At 37.6% G+C, this 14245-nt stretch overlaps 1 protein-coding gene across 5 annotated transcripts in view; it reads right to left on the reverse strand.

Moving 5' to 3' along the window:
• The window catches only part of ATP8A1 (ATPase phospholipid transporting 8A1), a 254637-nt gene that overhangs the window by 165661 nt on the left and 74731 nt on the right, over positions 1–14245 (reverse strand). For all 5 annotated transcript variants that reach the window (XM_030563157.1, XM_030563155.1, XM_030563159.1 and 2 more), the window contains 4 exons: positions 8958–9069; positions 7973–8138; positions 4445–4572; positions 1770–1847 (listed from right to left, as the gene is read on the reverse strand). In XM_030563157.1, coding sequence (XP_030419017.1) covers positions 1770–1847; positions 4445–4572; positions 7973–8138; positions 8958–9069 — 484 coding nt within the window. The remainder of the gene's footprint in view (positions 1–1769; positions 1848–4444; positions 4573–7972; positions 8139–8957; positions 9070–14245) is intronic.

The raw sequence follows: 14245 nt of genomic DNA on the forward strand, positions 1-14245 counted from the left end.
ATATGTAGACTGGCAAGATGAGGAGAATGGGATTGGGACAATGAGCCAGGGGTAGAGAAGAGACAGGACTGGAACAGGGATAGGTTGGAAGGGAAATAACAGAAGAGGAGACAAATGGGGTGGGGAAATGGGCAGAAAAGTCTGTGCCCTCTAGAGATACTTCCCTCCAGAGCCTAGACGGGAACCCACGATTCCTATCTCATCATCATTCTGCTGTCAGCAAATATTTGTGAAACTGACTGGCAAAATGGGCAATATACCTCTGGTTCACACAGAGGATGGATGACAACCTACACCACCTATCAGAAACTCTGTTAGCTCAATAGTAGAGGGCTGTGTGGTGGATCCAAAGGTTCCCATGAGGGCGTATCAATAGGATGTATCTGCATAATGTGATTTGTTTTTTTTTTTCAGTTTCATTTTTTAAAAGCTCAGAAATTACACATACAAAAAACTATGTTAAAAGAATATTATCCAGGTAGCAAAATCAAGCACTCAAATGTATGCATTATGATACAGTGTTTAATTTAATGATTGTGTACCATTTTTCCACAGGACTTCTGTCTCATTCAATACACAAGATGGCACTGCTCTGCGGATGAATGAGGGTTGTGTAGTTGAAAGACAATATTGTCTGTAGGACTCCCTCTTCATTTGTTGCAGAAATTGACAGTATGTAACGAATGAGGCAGAGGATTGTAGAAAGAAAAAGGATATTATGATTAAAGTGGTTGAATGCTGCCCTGGAAAATTGGATTCTATCCCTGCCTCTGCAACAGAATTCCTATGTGATGCTAGTCAAGCCATTTAAACCAAACTTTTCACAGGTTAACTGAGTTCTCCTTATTTTCTGGGTGTCTCATTTGAGACCCTGGAGACTGATTTGCAGAAGAACTCACATCTGCAGTTGATGTCTTGGGAGCTGTGCTTTGAACATATAAAGTGCTATATACTTCAAAATAATCTGAAAAAATCAGATCCTAGTAGTCTCAAATTCTGTATCCAAAATTAATGGATACTTTTGACCTTAATCTCTCTGTGCCTTGTTCCTCACCTGTAAAATGGGGATAACAATACCCCCTTATCTCACAGGGGTGTTGTGAAAATAAATTCATCAATGTTTGTGAAGCACCAATGTACCACAGTGATGAGCGCAAAAGAAAGGGTCATGAGGACATCAATAATTCTGTCTTCAGAGGAGGATTTCAATAGAGTGCAGTAAAAAAGGCATGAACCACACATTGAACAACAAGGTTAAAAAAATAATGAATAGTCGCTCATTAAGCAAGCAATGTCTATTCTGTCCACTGAATGAAGCAGGGTCCTGTGGAAAAAACAGTCATGTGATCATAAAAGTAAAGACTGTATCATAATGCATATTGTATCAGGGGACTGAATTAAAATTGCACTGGCACAGACTGTGAAATTTTTTAACTTTTGAGCACTTGAATTAGCAAACTTCATAATCTTCTTGTAATGTAGTTATGTGTGTGTATGATACGCACACATGCATATTTAAAACTGGAGCTAAAATTCCTTTGTCTAAATAAGAACATAAATATATATGAAAAACCGTATGCATAATAATTTAATATATGCTTAAATAATTACTACGCAGAACATATCCATTAAAAAAAATCAAGACTGATAACATTTATGAAAGATTAAGACCACTCTCACATTAATAGTTCAAGTAAAAACAATTGCTCACAAATTCTAGAGTGAACCATTTCACACACTAGTAAGTTACAGTAAGCAATTTGGTCTACCTGGCCAAGTTCTTCATTGAGATTGGATGTACGAGCCATGGAGGCAGTGTCTGTAGGTTCATAGTGCATGTCTATATCCTGAAGAAAGATATAAGTAGTTAAAAGCTAGTTTTCCATAATTTTTTTGAAGATAAATTACATAGCTTCTTTACTGTTATTTGTTACTTATATATGTAGGTGTGGCAGAATTCAGGTTTTTTATAATTTCAACGGATATCAGTGTTTATTTTTAAGCATTTTCCCCTACTTTTATCAATTTAAATCCTCAATTGTGGGAAATTCTGGGGAGTGTTAAACAATGGGGGAGGTAGACAATATTTATTTAATAACAATAGATGTTAAGACTCAAAAGGTTAAAGCTTTATAAACATTAAATTACGAATTGTCAACATATATCAAAACAGACAAATCCCTAGATAAAACTCTAATAAGTTTTCATGCGGCATTTTTCTTTGCTGATCTGTAAATTATTATTATTGATGGAAATATTTTTGTCACCTAGTATGTATACAGTGAAATTGAAGTTTACTGACATTTAAATATTTAAACCTTCCAAGCCTATAACTATAGTATCTGACCAAGGACAGATGTACTGAACCTGACTATAAATTATCTAATTTTATGTCACCTATTTCAACTGAAAAACCTGCAAATACAATCAGATAGGTATAAAGAGTCTTCTGAAATAGAAATATGTTTTCAGCTTTTAAATTAATTTAATGACTTATACTAGACGAGGGGTCGGCAACCTTTCAGAAGTGGTGTGCCAAGTCTTCATTTATTCACTCTAATTTAAGGTTCCCCGTGCCAGCAATACATTTTAACGTTTTTAGAAGGTCTCTTTCTATAAGTTTATAATATATTAATTAAATTATTGCTATATGTAAAGTAAATAAGGTTTTTAAAATATTTAAAAAGCTTCATTTAACATTAAATTAAAATGCAGAGCCCCCCAGACCGGAGGCCAGGACCCAAGCAGTGTGAGTGCCACTGAAAATCAGCTCGTGTGCCACCTTTGGCACATGTGCCATAGGTTGCCTACCCCGTACTAGACTTTAGAGACAGGTTTTATTCAGATGATTTCAGTGATCAATATATGGGATAGTAACTGTATCAATATATCTAAAATGGGTACCACTGAAAATTTTAAAAATTACCATATTAGGAGTATCAACTTTTCCGCTATATTTCTTAGATAATAGAATGTATAACACAGCAAGGCATTTACACATTGTACTAAGGTAAATATTCCCTGAGAAACGATATACTGAAATGGAGTTTAGGATGAGAGTACATATCAGTAACTTAGGTAAAATATATTACAGGGATGTTATAATTATTAAAACAAAAACAAAACATTAATAACTAAAAAATCAGAGTGAAATTTAAACTTACAAAAACTGAAACATTAAAATATGGAAACGCGCTGCTAAGACTCCTAAATAATCTTAATTGTCCTGTACTGATTATGTGAAAAAGCCTTATGGTTATGTTTAAGGCATTTTAATGTTTGTAGTCTCATATTAAACTCAACTGATTTTTAAAGACACAGATTCTTGCTCTCTTTTGTTCCTCTCATGGTGTCACCACAATGGACTCATCCTTAACTCTGCCCTAACTAGGAATTTCCAAACTGTAACCTGTTTGGATTTCTTGTGTGTGCGCTGGTCAACACCTTAACCGTTTTGCTTAAATGTTTTAATCCCTTTCTCCAATCTGTCAGTTTTTGTCTTTCAGAGTTTTAGATATTTAAGGCGGCCACTGCATTTTGTCCTCTTTCCTTGTTGCACAATGCTTGTAACATTTTGGCACTAACATAAAATGAATCAACAGATATATAATAGTTGATGAATTACAAAAAAGTTTGTTGTTTTTTAATTTACATGCAAATCTCAAACATGCATTGTACATACACATTAGATACATACACACGTGCACACATACATTTATTTTACACATCAAATCTCATACACACAGAGATATTTCATATTTGATTAAGGAAAAAGATCATGCAATTTGTGTGCCCACAGCTGGAATTTTTCTTTCAGTTCTGGGCACCTTATTTTCAAAAAGACTCAAACTAAACAGAGGTCAGTGAAGAGAAACAAAATCAAGGGGCTGAATTTAAATAAATAAAAGAGCAAAAGCCTATAGCTTGTTTAAGAGATTATTAAAAGGAGGCATAATGGTCTCTTCATATCTGGAGGTAAGCACCAGAAGGGAGATAATTTATTCAGGGTAAAACCAGAATGTATAATCAGAAGAAAGTGAATCAAATTAAGAGAACAAAATTTAGGCTGAATATTAGAAAAATGTCTTGAAAGAGATCTATCTATTAGACCATGGAACAGTTTTTTCAGGGGGCCTAATCAAAGTCCTATTGTCTGGAACATTTAAAAACTGGAAAGAACAAAACACTGGAAATGTGATGCAGAAAAAAATCCTGAGTTTGCAAGGAAGCACTAAATGATCAAATACATTTCAGGTTTCTATGATACTATGATTAATACTGCATGCTTTAAAATGCAGATTGACTTATGTTCAACAAAAAAAATTAAAGAAAAATTAAGAGAAAGATTTATATTATAGAAATGAACTGCCTATAATGATTCACAAACAGGTAATAGTATCTGGTTTTAGAAATCAGTGTAAGCCACAATAAATGTCATATTTACCCAATTTATGAAATATGCCTGGATAAATTTAACAACTTCTAGTGTAACCAACAAACTGATTGGAATGAGATTATTGAAGAGAATAATAAAGGTCAAGAAATTCAGTCCAAAATTGTTAGCTCCACCATCTGTTAAAATAAAAGAAAGCACTTGTAAAATTAAAGTGTTTGGGTTAGGCAATCAACAGGTAACATTTTCACGGCCACATTTGTTGGCTTTTGTAATATACAGATAGAAGTTCTTTAGGTATTTTGAGACATTACTATGGTAATAACACTTTGTAATTCATATTGTAAGGCTGTAAATTACATGGAAGATATGGTCTCAGTTGTGATCAAATGCAGTTTTAATATACAGAATAATTTTTCTCCAACTTTAAAGAGCAAAAAATCAGGTAATCTGCTTTTTGTATGTGCTTTGTAGGGAAGATCAAACCAGTTTGAATCAAGTAAGAACCAACTGAACCTTTAGTTTACTCTAAATATGAAGTTTCTAAATTTGAGAATTTTTTTTAAAAAGTGAAAATTGTGGGAGAGGAAAGAACACATCTTAATTCCTCCTCTACACATCCTCACTCCTCCAGCAGTTAAAGGTAAAGCAGCAAGATACTATAAGAAACGGTATCTTCATGGTTTTAGAAGGCACAGATGCATGATTTTACTGGATATTTCACAAAGAAGCATGTTTACATGACATTTCAAAGCTGATTCCTAAATCAAACAGGTTTGGATAGGCTTCCATAAACACATTTCTGGATACAAAGTCCAAACTTTGACTTGCATCCACCAGCAGCTCATTATCTATTTACATTATTAAAAATCAACATGCCCAACCCCTTCTGCAGTATAATTTGCTTATTTCATATATGCACACAAAGTCTAGAATAACAGTGTGAAATGTAACTAAGGGCTTGTCTTCACTACAGGGTAAGTTGACCTAAGTTATGCTACTCCAGCTACATGAATAACACAGCTGGAGTTGACATAGCTTAGGTCAACTTAGCCCAGTGTCTTCATTGCACTGCATTGACAGGAGATGCTCTCCAGTCTACTCCCCTTACCCTTCTTGGAGAGCTGGAGTACCAGGGTGAACCAGAGAACACTCTGCCATCTTCATTAGATCCACGAAATCGATCTCTGTTGAATCAATCTCCCTGTAGTGAAGACCAGCCTTAACAGTTTTACACTACTTTTCCAATTAAACAGTTCCAATGATTAGCTATATTTAGACAAATACTAGAAATGAACTTTTAAAATTAATTTTCCAGAAGAGTTACTTGACACCACTTTTTATTCATCCATTTATAACCATGCTCACCACTATGTCAGAGCTCCACAGCAGTGATCAGTCTCTTTGAATGCAAAAAAATTATTACCCTGTCTTTAACAGGCTGATGATGCAGTGTAGCTGCAGTAGCACAGGTAGCAGAGACACGGCTGTGCTGTGCAGCACACAAACCAGCCTGAAAATGGTTGGTACATTCTTGGCACAGCTCAGTCATGCCCCTGCTGCCACTGCCCATGCTACCACGGCTATGCTACTATTTAAACGTGCACTAGCTCTTACTGAGCTACCTTGAGTATGTGTACTATAAGACTTGAGGACCTCCATCTTTCTCAGAAGCAGCTGATACAAGTACTGTGCCAGAGGCAAGATGAATGTAAAATAGCTCAAACCTCTTCAGAAACGAAGAGCAACTCTTCTTAGCCACCTATGTTGCAGTACAGTTGCCATGTCCTGAAAATTCATAGAATCCTCAAAAGTAGAGGAAGAAGCAGTGAGCAGAAGAATCCAAAGTAGTATGAAGTGATGGCACAGACACTATAATCTGTTCTTGTTTCTCTGTTCTTCCTCGTTCTCAATTTCTGGGAAGTTCTCAAGAGAGTATTCCATTAATCAGCTAGATATTCTAGGGTGTTATGGAGATGGAAATCTGGATTCTATTTTAGTTCTAATGTTCATTCTTTGCAAAAATCACCCTTTTACATAATCAGGGTCATGTGGCACTTTGGAGCTGTATGTTCCAGCCTACAAAAAGCTGACCATTCTAGCATACTATAGCTCGACATCCAAAGACGTAGTTTTGAATCAGGAAACACAGAGCAAGAAAGTAACAGCAACTAAAAAGGAAGAAGATACTATTCACCTTTCCAGGATGTTTTATGAGTGGATAAGATTCACAGATCTGAGATCCAAAATCATGATATTGATCTTGTAACTTGTCTTTGGAGCCAGTGGAAGGGCTGTTTTGAGCAACTCTGTCAAAAACATCCATACTGGGGAATGCATGAGACTATACTGGTCACAGGCCTTTGAACATTAGCTCAATGCTTGCTTGCTCACTTAAAACATACCTCGCTTAAAATCAACAAAGTCTTTATTGATCAGAACAAGGGCTGCCTGGATCCAAATCACTTTCTATAATATGAAGGCACACATTCTGGGATTTGGAGAACTGCTTATGTACATATCATCTTAAAAACATTGAGCAGTTTGTTCTCTTCTTCAATACAACAGAGAAGGGAATCAAGGTTTTCTATAAACCCAAACTCATCCTAAACATGAATAAATGGCTTGTTACTGAGTCAAAACTTAAGAGCTTGGCTTCAATTTACGATCCCACAGTTTCTTTATGGACAAAGACAAACCTTAAGTGCTATACTTTGATTTCAGATCTAAGGACTTTGGATTCAAAGTCAGGTGCTTCAAAAGAAGACGGGAAAGAATAGGATGTCAACTAGCTAGGATGAATTGAAGTCTTGCTGCCGTGATTTCCTTGCTGGGATCAGCCATGCTAGATGCCTACTAAAGGAGAGTCTGGAGCACATATGACTGAGCATCTGCACACCGCAGTGCATCACAAAGGCTTCCTTTAGATCTAGTTCCCTTGTTGACATTAGCTATCCTGACTCGTTGCTCATGGAACTGAAGGCTCAAAGGCTATCAGTACCTCATGCACGCTGCTAGGCCAGCTGTCCACTGAAATGTGTTATAGGGCTTCATATAGACCTATCTCTTTCCTCTCTCCTCTAACAGCAGCCTGTTAAAGATCATGCTCCCTACATGATTGAGACAAACAACTGAAGGCTGAGATACAATCAGACCCTCATATGGAAAGGTCTGATGTAGCATAAAGCCACAACTTTACTTACTGGGGGAAGGGCACAAGGAAAGTAAATGTTACAGGTCAGGACGAGGTCAGCATAAGGGAGAAGGGGCAGAGAAGATTTAAAGTTGCTTCTTAACAGACCCTTGAAAGATGGTAGAGGCAAAAATATCAACTTCCGTTCCTGGAGTGAATTCACCATTCACTGAACTTAGCAAGAGGCTCAAATGGCCAATAAACACTTTACACCAGCTTTGATATATCTAGTGTCAATATATAAGGTAAATAAAGATGGATATTATAATAAAATCAATATGTAAATATATAAGATGAATGTTTTACTGTCCTATTTTTCAATTATGGAACTTATGCAAGTATCATTCAGACAACAAAATATGTAATATAATTATTTTAGTGCTTACAGTTTAGATTGAGATACCAGTCCCTTTGGCCATGCCTTCGATTCCATATAGCTGAACCAATAGAACAGATTAAAGACATGGCCATAAGAATGCAGAACAAAATCAAGATCTGAATATTTGTAATTCGTTCCACATTGGACAGTTTAAGAGGCGGGCTTGTTGAATTCTGTGAAACACAAGGAAATTGTAAACATTAAGTATAAAATGAGGTACGTGTAGTTCTCCAATATTTTCATACTATCTTGTTGTGTCTTTTTCTACACATTTCTCTGAAAAAATGCACTGCATAATATTGGTATAAATTGCATAGTATGTATCCTGAGCATTATATCTGATCTTAGAGAACAATGAAATCCACTTCAAAATACTGATCTTTACAAACTGGAAAATGAATAAATGATAATGCATCACTAAACTGAATGCATTAATTTATTTTGACAACTACAGATCTCTTGTGATATTCAAAATGATACCAGAAAAAAACCCTCATATTTTGGGGGTTTGATATTCCTCTCCCCACTCTTAACTTTCAAATGAATTAATTTCACACTGTGTTCATAAAAGTATTCTTCCTCCTATGCTGTGAGGAAGGCATGCAATAAGACAGTTTTGAAAACAGCCAGAAAATCATACAAAGGTTATCAAGCAAACTACAGTGATCTAAACTGATAAGAATAAGGACATGCCTGCAACTGGAAAAAACATTTTTCCAAGGATAAATGCTTGGTAACTTTCTATGTAACCAACAGAAGAAATACATCTTGATTTTACTCAATCTAACTCACAAAAAGAGCAGCTTTGCTACAAATACACTATATTTTAACTATTACCTTAAAGCCAACATTAAAAGAGACAGATCTTCTGGTCTCTTTAACTTAAAACATTTTTTAAGACAAAGAGTAAAGATGGCTTTTGTGTAACAATAATAGTATAAAAACCTAATAAAATAGAGAATTTATAAAATATCCATATTTAAATGACAAACCTGCATGAGTTTTGTATCATGTCCAGTATAGACAACTATTCCATGAACCCACTGGGTATTTCTTAGTTGAGCGCCTCGTAAAAGAATTTGATCAGGTCCCAGTGGAACAGTACTGGAAGGAAGCAATTTTATATTTTATCAGTATAAAATACAGTAACTCCTAACTTAAGCTTGGTTGAGGTGGAGGAATCAGAGTGTGGAATATTTCCCAGGGAATGCCTTACTGCTAAATGATGAACTAGCAATTGGCTGAGCACTCAGTGGTTAACTCTAACACTCTACAAGGCAGCAGGAATGGAGGGAGGGGAGACAGCATCGCAGACAGAGACACACGCTGTGTGTGAGAGAGAGATGCGCATTTCCCCTTTAAGAACACTGCCTTGTTAATTAGATCAGCTTGCTGAGACCAGCTGCTGCCAGCAAGCTCCCTCAGTCCTGAGCCCTATCATGTGTTCCCACCCCGCTCTATGGAAGATGGGGTAAGGGGGGTGCAGGAGTGGGCAGAGCGGGACACCCTGACATTAGCCCCCCTCCTCTGCTCCTTTCCCCACATAAGTAGTAGTCTTGGGGAGCAGCTCCAAGGCAGAGGGCAGGAGCAGCACATGGCAGTGGGGGGAGGGACAACTGCAATTGCTAGCCTGCTGTGCAGCTGCTGCACATGGAACTTAGGGGACCAGGGAGCTGATGGGGGGCTGCCGGTCCACCCTGGTTCCAAGCCCCCACCAGCTAGCTGCAATGGGCTGCTCTTCCTCCAAGTAGTGGACAAAGCAGGCAGCTGAAAACGAAGTTAGAAGGGAGCATTGCACAACTTTAACCAAACATGTTTCCTAACTGATCAGCATGTTCCTTAATTGATCAGCAAAGTAACCACGAAACAACATTAACCGCGACGACTTTAAGTGAGGAGTTACTGTAACTCATCACTTTACAAGGAATAAAAGTAAGCAGCAGTCAGTAGTCATCACAATGTATGAGCTATATTTTCAAAAAACTAGTCATTTTCAGTGCCTCCCTTGAAACACATTAAAGCGACCTGATTCAGACTGCAGGTACTCAACACTAACTGAAAAAAATCAGATCTCTGTTAAGTATCTCAGGGTGAGCACTGCAAAACGTAGGGATTTACAAAATCACTAGTCATTTCTTCAAATATGTCACTAAATATAGGACTATTAAACGGACATTTTGAAAGTAACACTTAATAAGGTACATTTTTCTTTATTTTGTATAATATCTCGAGGAACATCTTCAGGGAGGGAGTCATGTGTATTTGTAAACTGAAATTCATCCACTCTTTAGAATTTCATTTTTCAAATTAATTCTTAAATGATTCCAATCATTTTCTTGGGACGATCACATTTTAGGCCATTCTACCACAAGCATATCAAATAAACAAATAACCTTTATATACATGATCCTATTTAAAATTTAAAGTAACCTGATTTTTTTTTAATTTTTTGTATGTTCTTTACTTAGGGATAGCAAAACAAACTGTCATTATCTGTATCAATTAAAGTACGTACTTCAATTCAATAGCATTCTTCATAAAGCAACACTTTGTACATTAGAAACATACAGATTTTTTAGTTTCTCTTGTTAATTTATATTTGAGACCATTTGAATTTAGTTTGGAGTTCTCAACCTTTTTTGTTTCTGAGGCAGTCCAACATGCTATAAAAACTCCATGGCCCACCTGTGCCACTATAACTGTTTTTCTACATACAAAAGCCAGGGTTGGTATTAGTGGGTAGCAGGCATGGCAATTGCTAGGGCCCAACACTACAGGGGACCCTGCAAAGCTAAGTTGCTCAGGCTTTGGCTTCAGCCCCAGATGGCGGGCCTTGGCACCATGGGCTTCAGCCTTTCCGGCTGGGTTTTAGCTTTCTGCCCTGGACCCCAGTGAGTCCAACGCCAGCCCTGCTTAGCAGACCCCCTGAAACCTACTCGCCACTCTCCAGGGGGCCCCAGGCCCCTGACTAAGAACTGCTGATTTAGATGACTGATATGACATATACTGTAGCTCAGGCTCTGAGTAAAATAGAAAATTTGTTACATGATTATTTTTTTATGGGACTAACATCTCCCCCAATCTTTTCACCTTTCCTTTTGCAAACACTAGATGCAATTCAGACTTGTCAATGAGGTGGCTCCCTAACTTCAGATGAGTACCTCCACAGCTGTATGGAATCAGCAAATTAGTAGTAGAGTATAAATAAACTTGTTAACGACAGTGCCTTAGTACTCTGGTTTATATATGATACATAGACCCTGTAAAAACTATTGTAGAGATATTCCAATAATTTATCTTGGGTGGGGAAGATTGAGGATGAGGTCTACCTCAGTAAGGGAATCAGCAAGTAACAAATTTTCCATTGTGGATCCTGCCCTCTCCTCTTCCCCAGTCTGAAATGTTTGAAATGTAGAGAGAGCAAGTAAGGAAAGAGAAGATAGAGAAGTATGTATCCCTTTCCCTAAAATTAAGGGTAATAAGAGTAATTTACTTTGGAACCTCCCCTTGGAGCATATTCATGATAAAGAATATTTCTTCTAGGAAATGGATGGTCAAGCTGTAGTGCTTCTTAAAATATAGTGTTTATAAATGAGCAGGGGCAGCTTTGTAGTCGCTAACACATTTCCTGCAGGTTGAGCATGTTTCCTGATCCCTTCTGGAACTGCTTTTTTTCCCCCTTGATTAAAAAAAAAAAATCAGTGCTATAGCTCTTGTTCCACACAGCTTTGGAGCATTTGGACACTTTCAAGCCCAGGCACTCGGTTGAAAGAAAGTGAATGAGGACACTTTTTTCTTGAATTGATTGGTCTCATCAAGGTAAAGTTTAACTGCTCTTCTCATACCTATCATGTGCCATGCTTTGTCTTTTAAATGTTGAGATCCTGCTGACCCTTTCCTCACGGAAGATACAGTTAGACTCATATTTTCCAAGAGCAGAAATTTTGGAGACTTTTCTTGCCAGTGTCACTACCAGCAGGAAGCATGTCTTTATGCAAAGGAAACACATGAAATTATACGTCACATGTTCAAATGGATGGGGCATGAGAACTTGTAGCACTGCGCACAGATCCGAGAAAAGAAATATACACCTAGCTATTGATTTGGATGGATAGGCTGCCCTAGGCAACTTCAGTGTTATAGCTGCTCTACCAGAGACTTGGATAAGCCTGTGTGTATAGTACTGTTTACTGCAGAAATATGAACTGTGATGGTGGGGAATCCATTCCCTTTACATTGTGGCAGCCCAAATGTTTCCTGCATCCTTAGAAGATGGTAGCTTTGTTCATGATTTTGGGGTCCAGACTACAAAAGGAGGATTTTTTTTCACCACAAGATTCCTACTGCCACCAAATGAAGGGCTTGACTTGAATATGAAGATATGTTTCTGCCAGATCTACCAATGTTAGCCGAGCTGCTGAAGAGACTGAATGCTGTTATGAAAGTTAAAGTCTCTATCCTGTATTCTGTCGTCTTCATTAATCAGTTAAGCCTTAAGAGGTTTAAGACTACAAGGACTCTTCTTCATCTTTTTCTTACTATGAAGAATATGGAACAGAATCCGAATCATCTTCTATAAACAGATTCTATTGCTTTTAGTTGTAGGAGGTGCAAAATTTCCATCAGGATGATTGTGTACTTACCTGAATGAAATACATTGAGAAGTAGGACATCCTGCCTCTTAGATCTATTTCTGGACAGAGGCAGACTCTTTTGCAATCATACTGTTTGGACTGCAAGACCGATTTGGAGTTATTCTCTGTGCTGTTTTCCTCAACTGTTTCAGACCCTGGTCTTACCTATAGGATAAGAGTAGTCCCTTCTCTCTCTCTCTCATACTTTTATTCTGCATATGAATGAAGGAAACTTCTGTCTTTGTACGATGACTTGTCCTTCTTGAACTTGGACTGAAGAGCAAACTCTGATTTGTATGTGTTAAATATTACTTCATTAAGCTTCACCTTGAACATGACAATTTTGAGCCACAAATGATTTGCTATGAATAGTTATCAATTGTTGAGGTCTTAAGTCAAAGTTGGGGTCTGAACACTAAATTAGTAGCCAAATCTCTCATGGGGTCCATGAATTCATTCACTATCATTGTAGTAGCTAAGGATATTCCCTTAAGTATTGTACTGAATTTGACTGGTTTCTGGGGGTTAAGATTTTTTAGGTCTCTGCAACAGGACACAGTGGCTCTAGCAAAGCCCATTGTTTTCATTGTGGCTGTAAGGCTGCTGAAGAAGCTTTGAAGTCACTTCTAACTGGAACATCTACCTTCCTGTCTAAAGGATTATTTAAGATGAAATCCATCCCCATTAACCTGTCTTTTTGCCAGAGCTGAAACTACTGTATTGATACTTGGGAGGATGAAGGCTGAACCTTTGGCTTCTATGATCCTGTAGAATTTCGGGGCTCAATGACCAACTTTTTTTCCTTATCAAGCATTTCCTATTCCTAACTAATGTTCTTCAAAGGAGATGAAGTGGGATGGAAAAGTTGTTTTTGTTTTGAATATCAGGTATTTGCTTGTGATTTTAAATTCCTCATCCTATTTCTCTGGCCAGATTTTAATGGTGGCCACCATCTTACTCCTCATGGTTTCAAACATGTTTGGGGGATGAACTTTGCAGGAGATGCTAGTGGGTTTCCTCCTAAAGCTAGGTTGGAGTTTTTATGAGCCAAAGCCAAGAGCTTTCCCCTTCTTTGAGAGAAGAGTCAAAGCTCATAGAAGTTGAAAAACATCTGCAGGGCTTTTTACCTTCTTTTGCTGGGTCTCCCAAGTCAGGTCACAGGCTTCTTTTCTTTTCTTTTGGGCCTTACCACACTAAGTAATGGCACATCTTATCATCTAATACATAAGTAGAGGGACAATGTAAGGAAGCATCCCCAGATAACCCAGATCTTATGATTGGGAAGAAAGGAAGGGAGAAAATATATCATGTTCTTTCCAAGTGATTCAGACACCCATTTTTTAGAATCTGGGATGTGTCTCCCTCTGTAGACTGGCCTGAGGACAGTTTGGACTTACTCTTGACAAATTTTTGACTGACACAGTATTTTGCCAAATGCCAAGAACTGAACAGGGCTGACTTGCCCTTGTGGAAGTGTCTTCATTGGAGTATTGCTGATTAAAAGAGGATTTAGAGGTCTCAACAAGCCACAGACTTGAGGCCCATCCTGAGGCATAACAAGGGTCCACAGAGTGAAGTTATTGTGGTGGACCTCCACTTCAGAGGCTACTGAAAGGATTTCCTCGTCAGTTGGAGCATCTCTTAGC

The sequence above is a fragment of the Gopherus evgoodei genome, chromosome 5, assembly GCF_007399415.2.
Source record: "Gopherus evgoodei ecotype Sinaloan lineage chromosome 5, rGopEvg1_v1.p, whole genome shotgun sequence".
Lineage (NCBI taxonomy): Eukaryota > Metazoa > Chordata > Testudines > Testudinidae > Gopherus > Gopherus evgoodei.